Genomic DNA, 14490 nt, shown 5'->3' on the forward strand with positions numbered 1-14490 from the left:
AGTGGGTAAACACAGGTCATGATAATGAAAAATGACACTGGTTGTTTAATCTGGCTCCTAAAATGAGGCTGAAAACAGTTTTAACATTTGTAGAGGTTCTGGAAACATTTAGAGCCATGGCAGGGTTGCTGTAACACTCCAGTACAGAAGGCAATGCCTTTATTCTGTCCTTTTGCCTCCTTGCTTCTCCCCACCTGACTTCAAGTTCATTGAGGGCAGAGTCAGATTCTTTTCAACTGCGTGCCGGCAGTACGCCTTGCTCTCTGCTGTGCCCAGCAGTTGCTCAATACAAGTTGGCTGACTGAGTGAATGCAAAGCATCTGTAGGAAACAATCATGAGCTCTCAGGAGCTCCTGCAAACATGCTGACACTGCTCACACACAGACCACACCCTCCTCCCCACCCTCCCCACCTTCTGCTGCCATATTGGTTTTACCAGAGGGGAGGAAATAAAATGGTCCTGTGCCAGTTGTGCCATCCATGGGAAAATCTCATAGGCATGGGATTATCTCACGCCACAGATCTCTATTACCTTTTCTCCCGCTCTCTTTTTCCCTCAGTCTGGATCCCGTTTGGTTCCCGTTTGGTTTTGCCCAGTCCTTGGCTGATTATATGTCTGGCTCCCAAATCAATTATTCCACTTCCTCTCTACGCGGCCCCCTCCCTCTGACAAATCCTTATGTGTTCTCAGCTCTTCCCTGTTCCCATAGCCTCTCCTGAACTAAGAGGAGCCGGGACGTGCCTCAGCAGCTACCCCGGCGTGAGTCATGTCTGCAGTCCCACCAGTGAAGAAGGACTGAGGAGAGTTGGGCCTTAGGGCGCAGAGAAGGAAAGGGATTTTCACTGGTTGTCAGAAAGTGGGCACAGGGAGGGTGGGGACAGTTTGGGAAAACTAAAACCTACTGAGATAGCTGAGGATTAGCCAATGAATCAGAAGCAAAATGCTCAACATGGGCCATATGAGGATTTTTTTGGGGGGGGAACACCTCCCTTTATAGCTCTTGGTTGCAGATTTCAATGGTTATGCTACCCATCCAATAACGCCTCATAGTTAATGTAACATGATACCAACTTAAGAGTGAAGTAGACACACAGGTATCATCATTTCCATTTACAAATGAGAAAAGTGAGGCCCAGAGAGGTTAAAAGATTCATCTAAAGTCACAGAGCCAGAGAGTGGCAGAACCAGGACTAGAACCTTCTAAGCTCTGATCTGGTTAACATCATGTATGTGAAGACATGTAAACACCTGTATTGTCAGCATAATGATTCATTCTGACAGCTGGTCCAGTGGCCTGCCCTCCTTGGGTTTCACCTAATCGCTTTACACTGTATTCCTAAGCCATTTTCTCAGTCTGTCTGGTTGTCACCCTTTACGTCAAAGCCCTTTATTCACATCTGTGCCTCATCTGCCAGCTTATTGGGCTTAGCTGTATGTTGCACTGAGAGTGTCACTTAGCATTAAGAGTCAGGAAAAAAATGAGGGAAGTAAATTTGTGGCAAATCTAGCTGATTCTTCTCTTTAGTCCACAATCTGTAACATGCAAGAAAGACATAACCTCCAAAATTAACCCTAACAAGAATTTGGGAAGGAAGGAAGGCATCAAGTCAGTGACAAAAGAGCACCTGATTCCTAAACCACCCACCTTCTCCCTTGTCCAGGACCCAGGACCTTTGAAAATCAGTAGAGACATGTGTGAGCAATGTGGCCCGAAGCAAATGCTGCTGAAATCCTGCAGCCCCTGAAGACAGAGGCCCAGCTTCTCAGGGAAAAGCAGCCTTTATCCCAGTTTGACGTGTCTCGAGGGCTTCACAAAAGGATTCCCAGGAACAATACAGGCCGATGTTGAATCAGCAAAAATTAGTGAAAGTCATAGAATTTGGGGACTGGGAAAAGCCCTGGGTGCCATCTAGCCCAATACCCCTGATTGTACAGTAGAAGAAAACTCCTGCACCAGCTGGTATAGCTATATACAGAGCATCTACCGCAGTGCTTGACACAAAGTTAGGGCTCAACGAATATTTGCTCAGCAAATGGATGGATGAGTAGAGTAGTTTGAGATCACTTAGAAAGCCAGGATCACCCATTTGATCCTGCAATCCCATTACTAAGCATCTACCCAGAAGAAAAAATAATTATTATAAGGACATTTGCACTAGACTATTTATCACAGCTCAATTTATAATCACCAAATGTGGAAACAACCTAAATGCCCACCAACCCAGGAATGGTTTAACAGGCTGTGATATATGTATACCATGGAATACTATTCAGCCATTAAAAAAGATGGAGATTTTACATGTTTTGTATTAACCTAGATTGAGGTGGAACACATTCTTCTTAGTAAAGCATCACAAGAATGGAGAAGCAAGAATCCAATGTACTCAATTCTAATATGAAGGCAGTAGATGATCTAATTCAAGGTGTGGGGGGGTAGGGGAATGAAGGAGGGGGGAGAAGAGAGGAGGGAGGGGAATGGGGGTCACAGTGTATGGCACACCTCTTGGGAGTGGGACACAATTATGAGAGGGAATTTACCTAACAAATGCAATCAGTGTAACCTAGTTCTTTGTACCCTCAATGAATCCCAAACAATAAAAAAAAAGAAAGCCAGGATTAAAGGTTCTAGATTAATAGATCATACCCATGTTAATCAAAATAGTCTCAAGAATTATGTTCATCATATTTTTCTTGTACATTAGTTTACTTAATCCTAAAAACATCTCCATGAAGCACACTTTGTTATACCCACTTTGCACATATAGAAACTGAGGCCCAGAGTTTGAAGTAGTTTGCCCAAAGTCACATGCTGAGTAAGTGGCAGAGATAGAATTGAAACCCAAGTTTGTCTGACTGATAAGCTCAAGTAACACCCTACTCCAGCATGCAGCCTCATATGCAGGAGTCACCACTGTGGACATGCTCTGCTGGTCTCCAGGACCTTCTGGAGTCACCTCTTTGGCCACCAGCACAGACTGAAGAGAGATGCCCCTTCAGAATTTTCCTAGAAACATCTAAACTGGTCCACAAAACCTCAAGAATATAAACTTTTCCCAAATCCATGATGAAATCCGACATGTTGGGAAATGGACTTGATTTGGGCACTCTTTGATGCTTTCTCTAAAATGTTCTCAGTTGAGACATTAAAAAATATCACATCAGCCCTCACCCAGGAGCCACTGTGAAATAATGGCCAAGCACACAGATCTAGCCACAACTCATGGGCCAAAGCCTGGATTGTTCTTTAGCAACCAACACAGATTTTGCATCTTCAAACCCAAACCATCCCCATAAAGGCCGTAGGTCTTTTAGAGTCAAAGCACTCCCTTACCGGATATCCCCAAGAGCCAGTGCCTGTCTGGAACTTGGAATAGTAGCCACTCCTGCTGGTGGTCCCATAGTTGTAATTGTCAGTCAAGCCATCATACATAGAACCTGGAAGGCAAAGGAAGGAAGTCAGGACAGGGATAGCTATGATCTTCACCAGGCCTCTTCCCCAGGGCATCTCTTGATCATCCAGGTCTACAATGTCCATGGAGAAGAAAATAGCTCCTGGAGGAGGGAGACAGAGAATGTCATCTGCTGGTCACCTCCATCTATCTCCACTGCCAGGGCCGAGGGAAGGACCACCACAGCCTACAGCAGGGACAGCTATAAGAGTCTTGGCTACCTCCTTCCCAGAAGCATAATGGCTTCCCTGCTGCTTGGAGTCAATGGACACCTACAGGTCAGGAATTGGTCTGGAGGGCCTTGGAGCACTGCCATTCCACCCCAGGGAATCAGCATGCCATGTTCCATAAGAACAAGCTTCCCACTCGGAGAGGGCAGGCAGGATCCTGACATTCCTGGTCCAGCAGTGATGGCTGATTGGTCTGATTCGGGGCAGGATTCTGGATTTAATACTCAGCCAGGCCCCTTCCAATGACCAGGTAAACATCTGCCCCTTCCTTCACCTACGATGTGCTCTAGTTGGTGATCAACCTCAAAGGCCCAGTGAAGATTAATTAATGTTTTGGAGTGCTTAGAGACCCACAAATGACAGGCTACATGGGAAAACAGAGTGTCATTAGGGTTATTAGTGGCAAAATGGCTTTGAATCACAGAAAGCAGAATTGGATTTGGGCCTCCTGGTGGGATCACCTCTCTCTTTTCCCTTTCACCAGATGGCAGGGGGTGGGGGGGCCTAAGGGACAGCTTTGACTCTGAGCAAGCTGGTTTATGCCCTGTACTACTTTCTCTGAAACATGGCCAATGGTGACATGCTCATGATTTTGCTCACTCCTTGCCGAATCTGCCTTCTCTCCTCCACCATAGCCATCAAATCTCACGTATCTCACAAGGCCAAGCTCAAGACCCCACATCCTCCAGGAAGCCCTTTCTGATCAGCCTTGATCAAGGCAATCTCTCACACCTTTAAACACATGCTGTCCTGTTCTCTGTAGCCTAAGTCTCATTCTGCTTGGTGTCCCATTCCCTTGGTACCCTGGGAACTCTACAAGGGCCAAGCCATGGCTCTGTGGCCTAGATGCCTAGATCAAGGCCTGCCCTAGACTCTTTTTAAATCATGGCCTCTGGGAATGAAAGCAAGTGGGATCCAGTGAGAGCTTCCCAAGAGGGATACGTACGCCTTTTCTCTAAAGCAATGGACATATTCCCCTATTAGAAACCCTGTCCAGGGGGAAGAGAATTTGACCACAATCTCACCTGGGAAATTAGTTCCTCCCCACCAGCCACACCCACTCAGACTCCCCAGCCTTACCCACTCAGACTCCCCAATCTTTCCCTTGGGGGCCAGAATCACTGAGCTGGGAGGAGAGGGAACAGCGGAGGGAGGCAAGTATCCCTACCTGGTGCCAGCTCCTCTGTCCAGTGCCAGATGACTACTCACACTCCACAGCAGAGGACATTGCCCAATTCCTTGTCCCTACCCCAGCATGGAGGACCCCCATGGATATAAGGGCTGTCAGGTTGTGGCAGCACAACTTGTCCTCGGAGCCTAGAGATGTTGACATTGGGCCTGGCTCTGGCACTTGGACAAGCCTCAGCTTCCTGTTCAGTCAAAGGAAGAGGTTGGCCTCTATATCCCCTAAAAGATCCTATACAAGTCTAATGTTCGGTAGTGGTGTGATTATAGTGACACATTCCTGATGGCATTCAGAGAAGCCTGACTCCTTTTCTCCCGGAGGTAGCGTTCAACTTATGAGGAGGAAGGACAGACATCAAAGGCTGAACCTTTGCTGCCTGCCTCAGGGCCAGGCCCAACTCTGGAAGGGCCTCCCCCATGAGTGACATCTCATATGCTTACCTTTAGCATGGCCCATTGAGGCTCTGACTTCCTCCAAGCTCCCTGTTGAGTATAGGCAGCTCATCCCTCCCCTTCCCACCAGCAGCAGCTCCTTGGGAAAGACTCCTTTTATGCAAGTGAGGCCAGAGGCAGTCTTGGGGGCTCAGTCACTCAGAGCTGGCGCTCACCAGGCTCATGCATGGTTGGGACCTTCAGCAGCCAATGACCATGTCTCTCCCATCTTCCTTTTGTCCAGCCCACTTCTATCAACCCTTCTAAGGCTTGGCAGGCCAGTGTTCATTTGGCCCGTGCCTGACAAGCAGGTATTTCTCACCAAAGAGCAGGTATGGGTCAGCCAGCTGCCTCTGGGTGGCAGACAGATTTCTATGGAGCCCCAGAGAAGACTCCAGTTAGGAGAAGCTTGGGGGTGGGGGGGCTCCCACAGGGGCTTCCTTGACTTCCAGGAGGGAACCGTCAGCATGAAGGTGCTCTCCCTCTGGGTCTCCCTCTGCTCCCTCTACACTCTGCACCTGCCTACCTCCCTCTCACACCCTCTCCTGCCTGTGAAGGTGGAGGCTTCTCTGCCATGGAAGCCAGGGTGGATCCATGGACCCATGGAAGTAGAGCAGGGCCTCAAACTGTGGCCTCAATACTATGAATTGTATTTGTTCCCGTTTTGTTTTTTACTTCAAAATAAGGTATGTGCAGTGTGCATAGGAATTTGTTCATAGTTTTTTTTAAACTATAGTCTGGCCCTCCAACAGTGAATTGGCCCCCTGTTTAAAAAGTTTGAGGATGCCTGAAGTAGAGGGTGGAATTCTGAAAGCCGGTCCCCTGTGTCCCAGCAGTGACTCTGGTAAAGACAGGTGGGAATTGTCATTCACAATTCTGGTTGGGCCAAGGCCTCCAGGCCCTTCCAGGCAGCTCCTGAAGTCATTCCCTAAGACACGTCGGCAGTTGGGGGTCTGCCTGGCTTCTGTGAGAGTGAGGCTGCCATCATGACAGCCTGCACAGCTGCTCTGACAGGAAGGAGGTAGCAGTACTTAGGGCAGGATGGAGGTAGCAAGGGGGGACAGGGCCCAGAGCTGTCACACAGCTGAAGTTACACCTTGCACCCTGCACCAAGTAGTAGTGCAGCAGGCGAGTTGTGCCTGGAATAGTGCTGCTTCCACAACAGAATCAATCTGCCCCCCCCACCCCCCTTGACCTTGGGGCATCTGGCCAGTAAGCAATGTTCTCTAAAAGTCAATTCAACGGTGAGAGCATGGGGTTTCTAATGAGTGCAATGGTGACAGCTCACTTTATCTGGTCCTGGATATTTCTAGAACTCCCTTCTAGGAAGGCTTTCCTGATGAATGACACCTGGTCCAATCTCTCTCCCATGCTGTGCCTTTCTCCACCACCATGCACTTTGGGCACTCTCCGAAGCACCAACCACATATCTTCTTTCCTTGGGCCCTTGGGCACAAGGCACTGCTCCAGCTGGGCTGGTCCTAACTGGCCTGAACTGGCCCTTTTTGTCTACCACCTCCTCTCCTCTCCCAGCCCTGTGGTGAAGGTGCTCTGGGGCCTGGAGGATGAGTGTCCCCTGAATGGGGTCCGGGTCCTTGAACGCTACTCATCCAAGCCTTCCTCCTACCCAAAGAGGTCCCTGATAGGTGATGGGGCAAACACACAGCTCCACAATGTCCAAGGCCACCTCCTGGAAGAGGATTCGGGTCCCAGGGGCATAAGGAGAGGGGATTCTAATACCCAGCTTACCCCACAGAATCATCCCTATCCTCCAGCCAAGTATCTGCCTTCCCACTGTTCTCTCCAGATGGGAGCATGTGTCGTGAGCAAAGAGATGCTGGCTCCTCAGTGACACTGACAGCTGATCCAACCTGTACACATTCTCAGGAACCGTCTGACCTCTCACAGAACCCCAAGGTCAGAGGGCAAACATCTCAGAGCATACATTACTTTCCCTAGCATACAAGCAGTAGGAGCTGCTCTGTCCACATAGCTTGTCTCCTTTTACACCAGTGTTTCAGGGTATGAAACAGTCTCAGAAACTCCCACTCACGTGATCAGCGTCCTGACATGCTGCTTCCCTTTGGTGCCTTCGACCGCGACTGGCTGATTCTCTCTTGTGTCATCAGCACAACCCAAGCATCCTCACCTACAAAACCTTTGAAATGGGGGCAGCTCCTTCTTTAGGCGACATGGAATGCTCTGCAGTGGTGGCAGGCAAACCTTTGCAGGATGACTCATCCTTTTCCACCTCCAAGCTTTCAAATAGGGCACACCTACTGCGCCCGAAACATTCTTTCTCTTCTTCTCAAACCCTCCCTCTGCACTCAGAACCTTGCTCAAAAATCAGCTTCTCTTAAAGATCGTCCCACCCAGCTCTGGGAACTCCAAACCCTCCCGCGTGGCCACGTCAGCATTCTGTCCAAGTGCTAAGCATACTCTGTGCCGGCTCATGTATTTCTGGGTGTGTGGCTTCTGTCCACTGTGTGTGTGTTGTGTGTGCATCTATTATCCTTCTCCCAGAAAGTAGAGCCTAGATCTCCCCAACCAAGCAGGGGGCTCCCTGAAGCAAGAACTCTTCACTTTCACTAGATCCACACTGTACACCCCTATCCCAGAACCAGATTCTACATAAAGAAGGCTCTTAGGACATCAACCTACCTGACCAATAAGCTACCCTCAGGACAGAGATCATCTGAAATCCCCCTTCTCCACTCTCTCTCCTCACAAATCCCTCTCCCTTGCTGGTTAGGGGGACTGTCATAGGGCAAGCTTCTCCAGAGGTTTATTGCTTGCTAAACCTGTCTGAATAAGGCTGATGTTGCTTCTAGGTTCTTCTATACTTGGAAAGAGCCCACCTGTCCATCAGCATGAAAAACTAAAGAAAGGAAGCCCATTATCTTTTATCCTCAAAAATGACTCTACTTCACTTCCCGAAACTTCTTCCAACTGCAGTGCCCAGGGAGGTGCTAGCAAGAGGAATTTAAATGAGATAACAAGAACTTCCAGGAAGGTACTTCTCAGATGGTATCCTTAGAGATGTTTAAGAGGGGGCAGGAGTGTGTGGGCTCTGTTTGCTGGATGGTTCAGGTGTCTTGAGGGAAGACAACAGCCGGCTGTCCTCCCATGCCTTCCACCAGACTGCTGGGAGCACTGGAGACCCACCTCCCCTACTCTGGGGCTTCCAGGACCCTGTGGAGGGCAAGAAGTTCAGCACAGCCTCACCAGGCACTTTACTGCGGTTCTTGACCTCTTCCTGGGCATCCGTACAGAACAGAAATGCCAAAACAAATTGGGCTGCTATGGCCTGTGTTCGCCCTTCTAGCTCACCAGCCCACATGACTCCCTCTGGCTCTGCTGGGACATGTTCAGCCCAGCTCTGCTTGGATCCTGCTGCTCTTTCTGATGATCAGTTTGTGGCCACCACCAAACCTGAGGACCGAACGGAACATGGGAGCATCTGTGGGGATAGGACGGGTGCAGGGGCAGGGTGGTGGGTTAGGATGGGCATGGGTTGGATCGGGGTGCAGCCACCTGGCTGGGATCCAGAGTGAAAAACTCTCACCAGGAACTGTGACAGTAGGCGCCTGTGTGTGTGTATGTGTGTGCGTGAGAGAGAGGTGTGCATGTCCCTGTGTGAGTGTATGACCTTCTGCTATGTCTACATCTAAATGAAGGGGCGGGGGGGGGGGGGGAGGGACCAGAATGGTGGTCCTCAAACTTTGCTACACTTCAAGGTAGTCTGGGAGTTTTTTAAGTCCCAGTACCTGGGCTGGCCTCCATACTAACTAGATCAGACTCTGGGGGTGGAACCCAGGCATATGAATTTTTTACACTTCTCAAGTGATTCCAATGTGTAGCCACTTTTGAGAACTGTGGATAAGAAGGATTTTATTTTGGCATATCAGGATGTGTAAGAGAGACCTAACAGGTGGTACACCTCCAGGGGAGGAGCCTTTTTGCAGTCCAGCCGCAGGCCACCTGGGTGAGTGGTTTGCAGAGGTAAGGAGGAACAAAATCTGTTTCCGAAAAGTGTTATCACCACAAAGCACTTCAGAGATGATCTCATCCAATCTCTGACAGTTGCAGAGATCTGAAAAAGGTAGTAACTTGCCCAAGATCATACAATAAGCAGCAGTGGTAGACACAAGCTGGGCTCTTGCCAGGCACAAGCCGCCAGGTGGGGTGTGTGTGCATGTGTGTGTGTATACATGTGTGGGTGTGTGTTCATACGTGGGGGGCATGTGTACATGTGCATACACATGTGTTGAGGTGTGGGGTGTGTACATGTGCATACATGCATGGGCCTGTATGTTCCCATGTGGGAGGATGTGTGTACAAGTGTGCACATGTGTGTTGTGTATGCCTATAAAGAACTTCACAGGGCACTATTTAACATCCCTCCATTTTGTTCAAATATCACACACCTTCTAGGGGTCATGCCCCATTACAGAAGCACTTTCCAGATCTTTAAACCTAGAACAATGGGCATATTGATACTTATAATTTGGTACTGGAAGAGAAGAATTTCTACCTTTTAAAAAAATCTCTGCCAATGAGCTCAGCAAAAGGCCAGGCTATAGAGAAACAGCATTTGCTATGAAACACCCTGGAATACTCAGCATTTTTGCATGTGTTATAACAGGCCAACAGAAATTCTGGCTAAAGCTACAACTTCTAGCCAAGATACATTATAAAGAAACAAGAATTGGTTCATTTGAAGTTGGATTAGTATGCTGCTGGAACAAGTTAAAGCATAAACGCCCTTTACCATCTCCCTTCTCAGCTTTGGTCCCAAGAAGACAACCCCAGAAGTGGTGTCTGCGGTCAGGAAAGGACAACCTTCAAGAGTGTCGAATAAGCAGAATATTCACTCGGGCACAAGTTCATGCCAAACTCAAATAGAAAAAGCAACTAAAGGCGGGCTCCTTATCATGCCCACTGTGGAGCTGGCACAAGCCTGCCCCCAGAGGAGCCTTGGAAGGGGAGCCAGATACCTCTCCTGGCCCAATGTCAACTTATCTCTGACCAGAAAGAGATAGAGGCTTGACAATTTTAGATTGAAGGGAGAAGGAGAACTTCAGGACTAAGGCTGAAATAAAAAATCACAGACATCTAAGCAGCCAGGGAGGCACAAACCAGGCACAGTGCTGGCAGTGTTTAGATTGCCCTGGAAGGAGAAGTGATATCAAAAGGTAGCTCCTTTCACTGCCCTTCGTGTATGCTGTGTTCACAGTGATGGTGCGAGGGAATGCTTGGGGTTGGAGCAAAAGAGAGTTAGGTTAGGTACTGGAGCATGGTCCTTCCATGGCTTCACTTAGGAAGAGATTCCAAGTGAAGTTACAAAGATCTGGAAGATGGAAGTGTTTGCTTTCAGGCTGGATACCAGTGCACCAGCCCCCTAACCCTACACAGAGCAGCTCATCATCAACTCCTGGGGGGCCTTTCCCACGCTCAGAAGGTCAAGTTTCCCTAGCAAAGAGCTTTACTGAGTGGTCACACCCCCCTCGGTTTCCTCTTGTGTCCCACACAGTATGGGAAGATAAGGACACCAGTATCCATCCTGAAGCACACAGGGACATCCTGAAAACATGGGATGGTGGGGGCAACACTTCAGGGCCTATTCAAGACAGATGGGTGGTTCAGAGCAACCTCCTTCTATAGAGTCTCCAGAGACCCCCTTCTTCTTCAGGGATTTCATGACCAGAGCAAGGTGTATGTCTGTCTGATCTGCTGTTTCAAGGAGGGAATGGGTGGAGACAGGCACCTGGTGTCAGGACCTTCCGTAAGGCTCCTTCTTCCAGCCCTCAGTCCCTCAGTTCCCCCTTCACTGATAAGACAGGAAAGAACCCTAGTGTAGGGGACTGTGAGGAAAGCTGGCAGCTGGTGCTGACTATCCCAGGGTATATGAGCAGTGGGCATTCTGCTAGGCAATCTGGGGTATGGCTGGTCTTTTTAGAGCAATGTTTATTAACTGGGAATGCTTGATGGAATTCACAGTCCCTAGGAAGGTAAAAGACCCAGAAGACCTAGCTCTATGTGCTTGACAGAGACTTAAGGAGAATTTGAGTCTGTCGGGGGCAAGAAAAAAGTCCTGGGGCCATGGTCCCTCATTCCTCCGGGAACCAAAGCAGACTCATGTCACGTAAACCAACATGAGAAAGAGGGAGCAGAGTGAGTGGAGATGACCGGAGAGCACAGAGGGAATGCTTGGGCGTTTCTGATGGAGAAGACAGAAATCTGATGACAACAAAGCCAGATAAACCAGAAACACCAGCTCCAAGTGGCTGGACTGCCTCTTCCAGATAGGATGCCTCTAGGGAAAATGTCCCCCTTTCAGAACTTCCCCACAGGCTGAGGGTAGAAGGGACACACCTACAGAGCCAGAGATATGTGTTAGCCATTAAGGTCAACCCTCCCCTGTCTGGGGGATTTTAGGATGGAGAAACAGAGAGGGAATGAAGGAGACCCCATCAGATGGATGTTATCCACAAAGATCAAGGCCAGAAACTTTGTGAGGACAGACACTCAGCCAATATCCCAACAGGTGGGAAGAGGAAAGGCCATCAGAGGCAGTTTGAGACTTTTCTGGAACTACCAGCCAGCAGCTCTGTGTAGGACGGAGTGGGAATGGGAGTAGGAATAGGATGGCAAGCCTAGTGCAGAGAATAGGTGACTTGAGCTGTGCCCTGGGCTACAGCCAGAATGAGAACCTACTTCAAAAAGAGGCTAATAGGCAGCTACAGAAGGCACTAAAGAAAAGGGAAGGAGGCCGGCCTCTGGAGGCGCCTGACCTTGAGTGGAAATCTGGTAGGGCAGGAGCCCTGACAAGGGCAAAGGGCACCCAGAGCAGCAAAGGCTTTTAGGTCTAGGGCACGGGAGGTCCTCTACCAGCTGTTTTCTCTTCCTTAGCTCTATCTGGGACTACTAAAGAATGTGCAGCAGCAGAGGTAGAAAGTGTGAGCTGGTGTGTGCGTGAGTGTGCGTGCGTGGTGGGAGAATGGATATAAGTCTGTCTCCTTTGTCGCCTTCCTCCTTACTATCCCCTGCCCCTCATTCTGTCCTAAGAAGGTGGCTTAATAAATAAATCTTGGTTGACCTGTACTGGTTTACAGTGGGCAGCACAAATAGGTTTATTCACTTGTGTGCCCTTCTTACTGGGAATCCTTTGTATCGAAGTATTTGGTCTAAAAAGTCTCCACAAATGTCCCTGTCACTTACTGCACTTTCCTCCATGAGTCTGCAGGGTCCTATCCCTTTGTCCGAGTCACAGAGCATGGGGGAGGGGATATCAGGCTCCCACTCAGATTGGAAAAGTACCAGTGAGGGGCTCAGCTGAGGTCTTTCTGTCTGCTTCAGGTGCATGTTTCTATTTAAGCCGGATGGGGTAGGGAGGATCTGGTTTGAAAGAAGGCTTCCACATTTGGGAAAGAGTACATCCCTGACCCTCTCCCTGACTCAAGGTGCCCCTGGCCCTGCAGTGACTTTCAAACAGGTTCACCTCTTCCCATGAGGCTCCTGCTAAGCGCCTTGCAATTCAGGGAACTTGTTCCCGCTCCCTGCGCCACCTCGAATTCTGTCCTGCAATGCTTCTCCCCAGCCAGCAATCCCCTCTCAGTGACATCCTCACTCAGCCCCATCCCCACCCCCAGGCACACAGTCCCCACCAGGCCTGGGTGCTAGGCCTTGGCTGTGGGCTGAAGGCTCCGGAAATAGGAAGCCCAGGAAGGAAGGAGGGTGGCATACAACTCCTGGTGAGTGCAGAGGCCTGGCTTCCAGGACAGCCTGCAGGGTGATCCCTAGAACAGGATCGGAAAGGGAAAGCAGTCCAGACCCAGGGCTTCCGCAGAAGAACCGCCGGCGAGAGATCCTCAGCCTCCTGTCGCTCTGGACAGATGCTCCTGGCCGTGTCCCCCAGTGAACCAACCACCCTTGCCCGTCGTCAAGCTCAAGGAGCGGGCGAGCAGGTCTCTGGCACGGCTCCACCCTGTGGGAACCGGCGGGGAACTCAGAGCAGAAGCTGGCTGGGGCTGGCAGCCGGTCCCTTCTCTGCAGCCCCGGGATCCGCGCGCCCCTCCGTCCCTGTCGCCGGCTGGAGGCGCGCTGGGAAGGGGCGCACAGACCACGCGAGCGCCGGGCCTTTACCTCGGTTGGAGTGGCTCAGGGTGGACGACTGGGAAGACTTGGACTTCTGCCGCTTGACGGTCATCATCACTTGTTCCTGTACCCGCTGCCTGCCCGAGGTGCCCGTCTTCATCTTTTGGTCCGACGGCAAAGCCAGCGTGGAGTTGTCCTGGTCCTGGAAGCATTCGTACGCCAAGGCGGTCTTGAGCGGAGTGTGGTTCATGGTGGCGGGAGACGCGCGCGGGCCGGAGCCTGGGAGAGCAGAGAGGCGAGGCGAGGTGCGGTGCTGCGGCCGGGCGGGCGGGAGGGAGCGTGCTCTTCTCGCGCTCAGCGGTTCCCTATGGCCATAGAGTGCGTGGTCCGCGTGAGGGCTCGCGGCAGCTGCTCTTGGCGCCTCCACCCAGGCTTGTCCCTGCACTAGCGAGGCCCGCCCTCCGTCAGACAGGATATACCACCCCTGTCCTGCACCACCCACTCCACCGGGCTGCGCGCAGCGGCGCTCAGACAAGGAGCTGCAGGGCACGCCGCCGCTGGAGCCAGCGCTCCTGGGGGGCAGGGCTGCGAGGGCCGGGGTGGGCCGCCCTGCATCTTCCTGCTCGCTCTTCTTTTCTCTTCCTCTGCGCTCCCCGTGAGCCAGACAGGTTGCTGGCCCTGGGGGCCCAGGGAGACGCCCCTCTGTCCTGGTTCCTGTTGGCTCATAGAGAAAGTATGTGCTCAGCCTAGGAACCGAGGAAGACCTCTCTCTAGGAAAAAAAGAAGCCTTTCTCCGCGAGGCTGCCCAGGAGAGCTAGGTGTCACTCTCCTTCTGTACAGTGGTCACGGCAGAGAAGAGGCCAGCCCTGCCAGTGGGGGCTCCCAAGCTAGTGGCTGAAGCACAGCTCCTGCCCAAAAGGAATGCTGGATATTATGGAAAATCCTACTTTAAGTCAGCTTCCAGTCTGAAGAGAGTGAGGTAGGGGCAGAAAGGCCACACCAAAGACAGAACTTCAGATAGAAAACCAAAAAGTAGCATGTCTGTCATTTGTGGTATGCCTTGGTAAAACACCACGTCAACAGTCCTTTCTGAAAT

The 14490-nt window shown here is 50.7% G+C and overlaps 1 protein-coding gene across 2 annotated transcripts in view; it reads right to left on the reverse strand.

The window, feature by feature from the left end:
- The window catches only part of PKP1 (plakophilin 1), a 48325-nt gene extending 34409 nt beyond the window's left edge, over nt 1-13916 (reverse strand). Inside the window, exons 1-2 of one of the 2 annotated variants that reach the window (XM_053607525.1) lie at nt 13443-13916; nt 3333-3436 (exon numbers count right to left, since the gene is read on the reverse strand). In XM_053607525.1, the coding sequence (XP_053463500.1) occupies nt 3333-3436; nt 13443-13644 (306 nt within the window). In that variant the 5' untranslated portion in view covers nt 13645-13916. The remainder of the gene's footprint in view (nt 1-3332; nt 3437-13442) is intronic. The other variant, XM_053607524.1, reaches the window with a different exon arrangement.
- Nucleotides 13917-14490: the final 574 nt, after the last annotated feature.

The sequence above is a fragment of the Nycticebus coucang genome, chromosome 10, assembly GCF_027406575.1.
Source record: "Nycticebus coucang isolate mNycCou1 chromosome 10, mNycCou1.pri, whole genome shotgun sequence".
In the NCBI taxonomy this organism is placed as follows: Eukaryota; Metazoa; Chordata; class Mammalia; order Primates; family Lorisidae; genus Nycticebus; species Nycticebus coucang.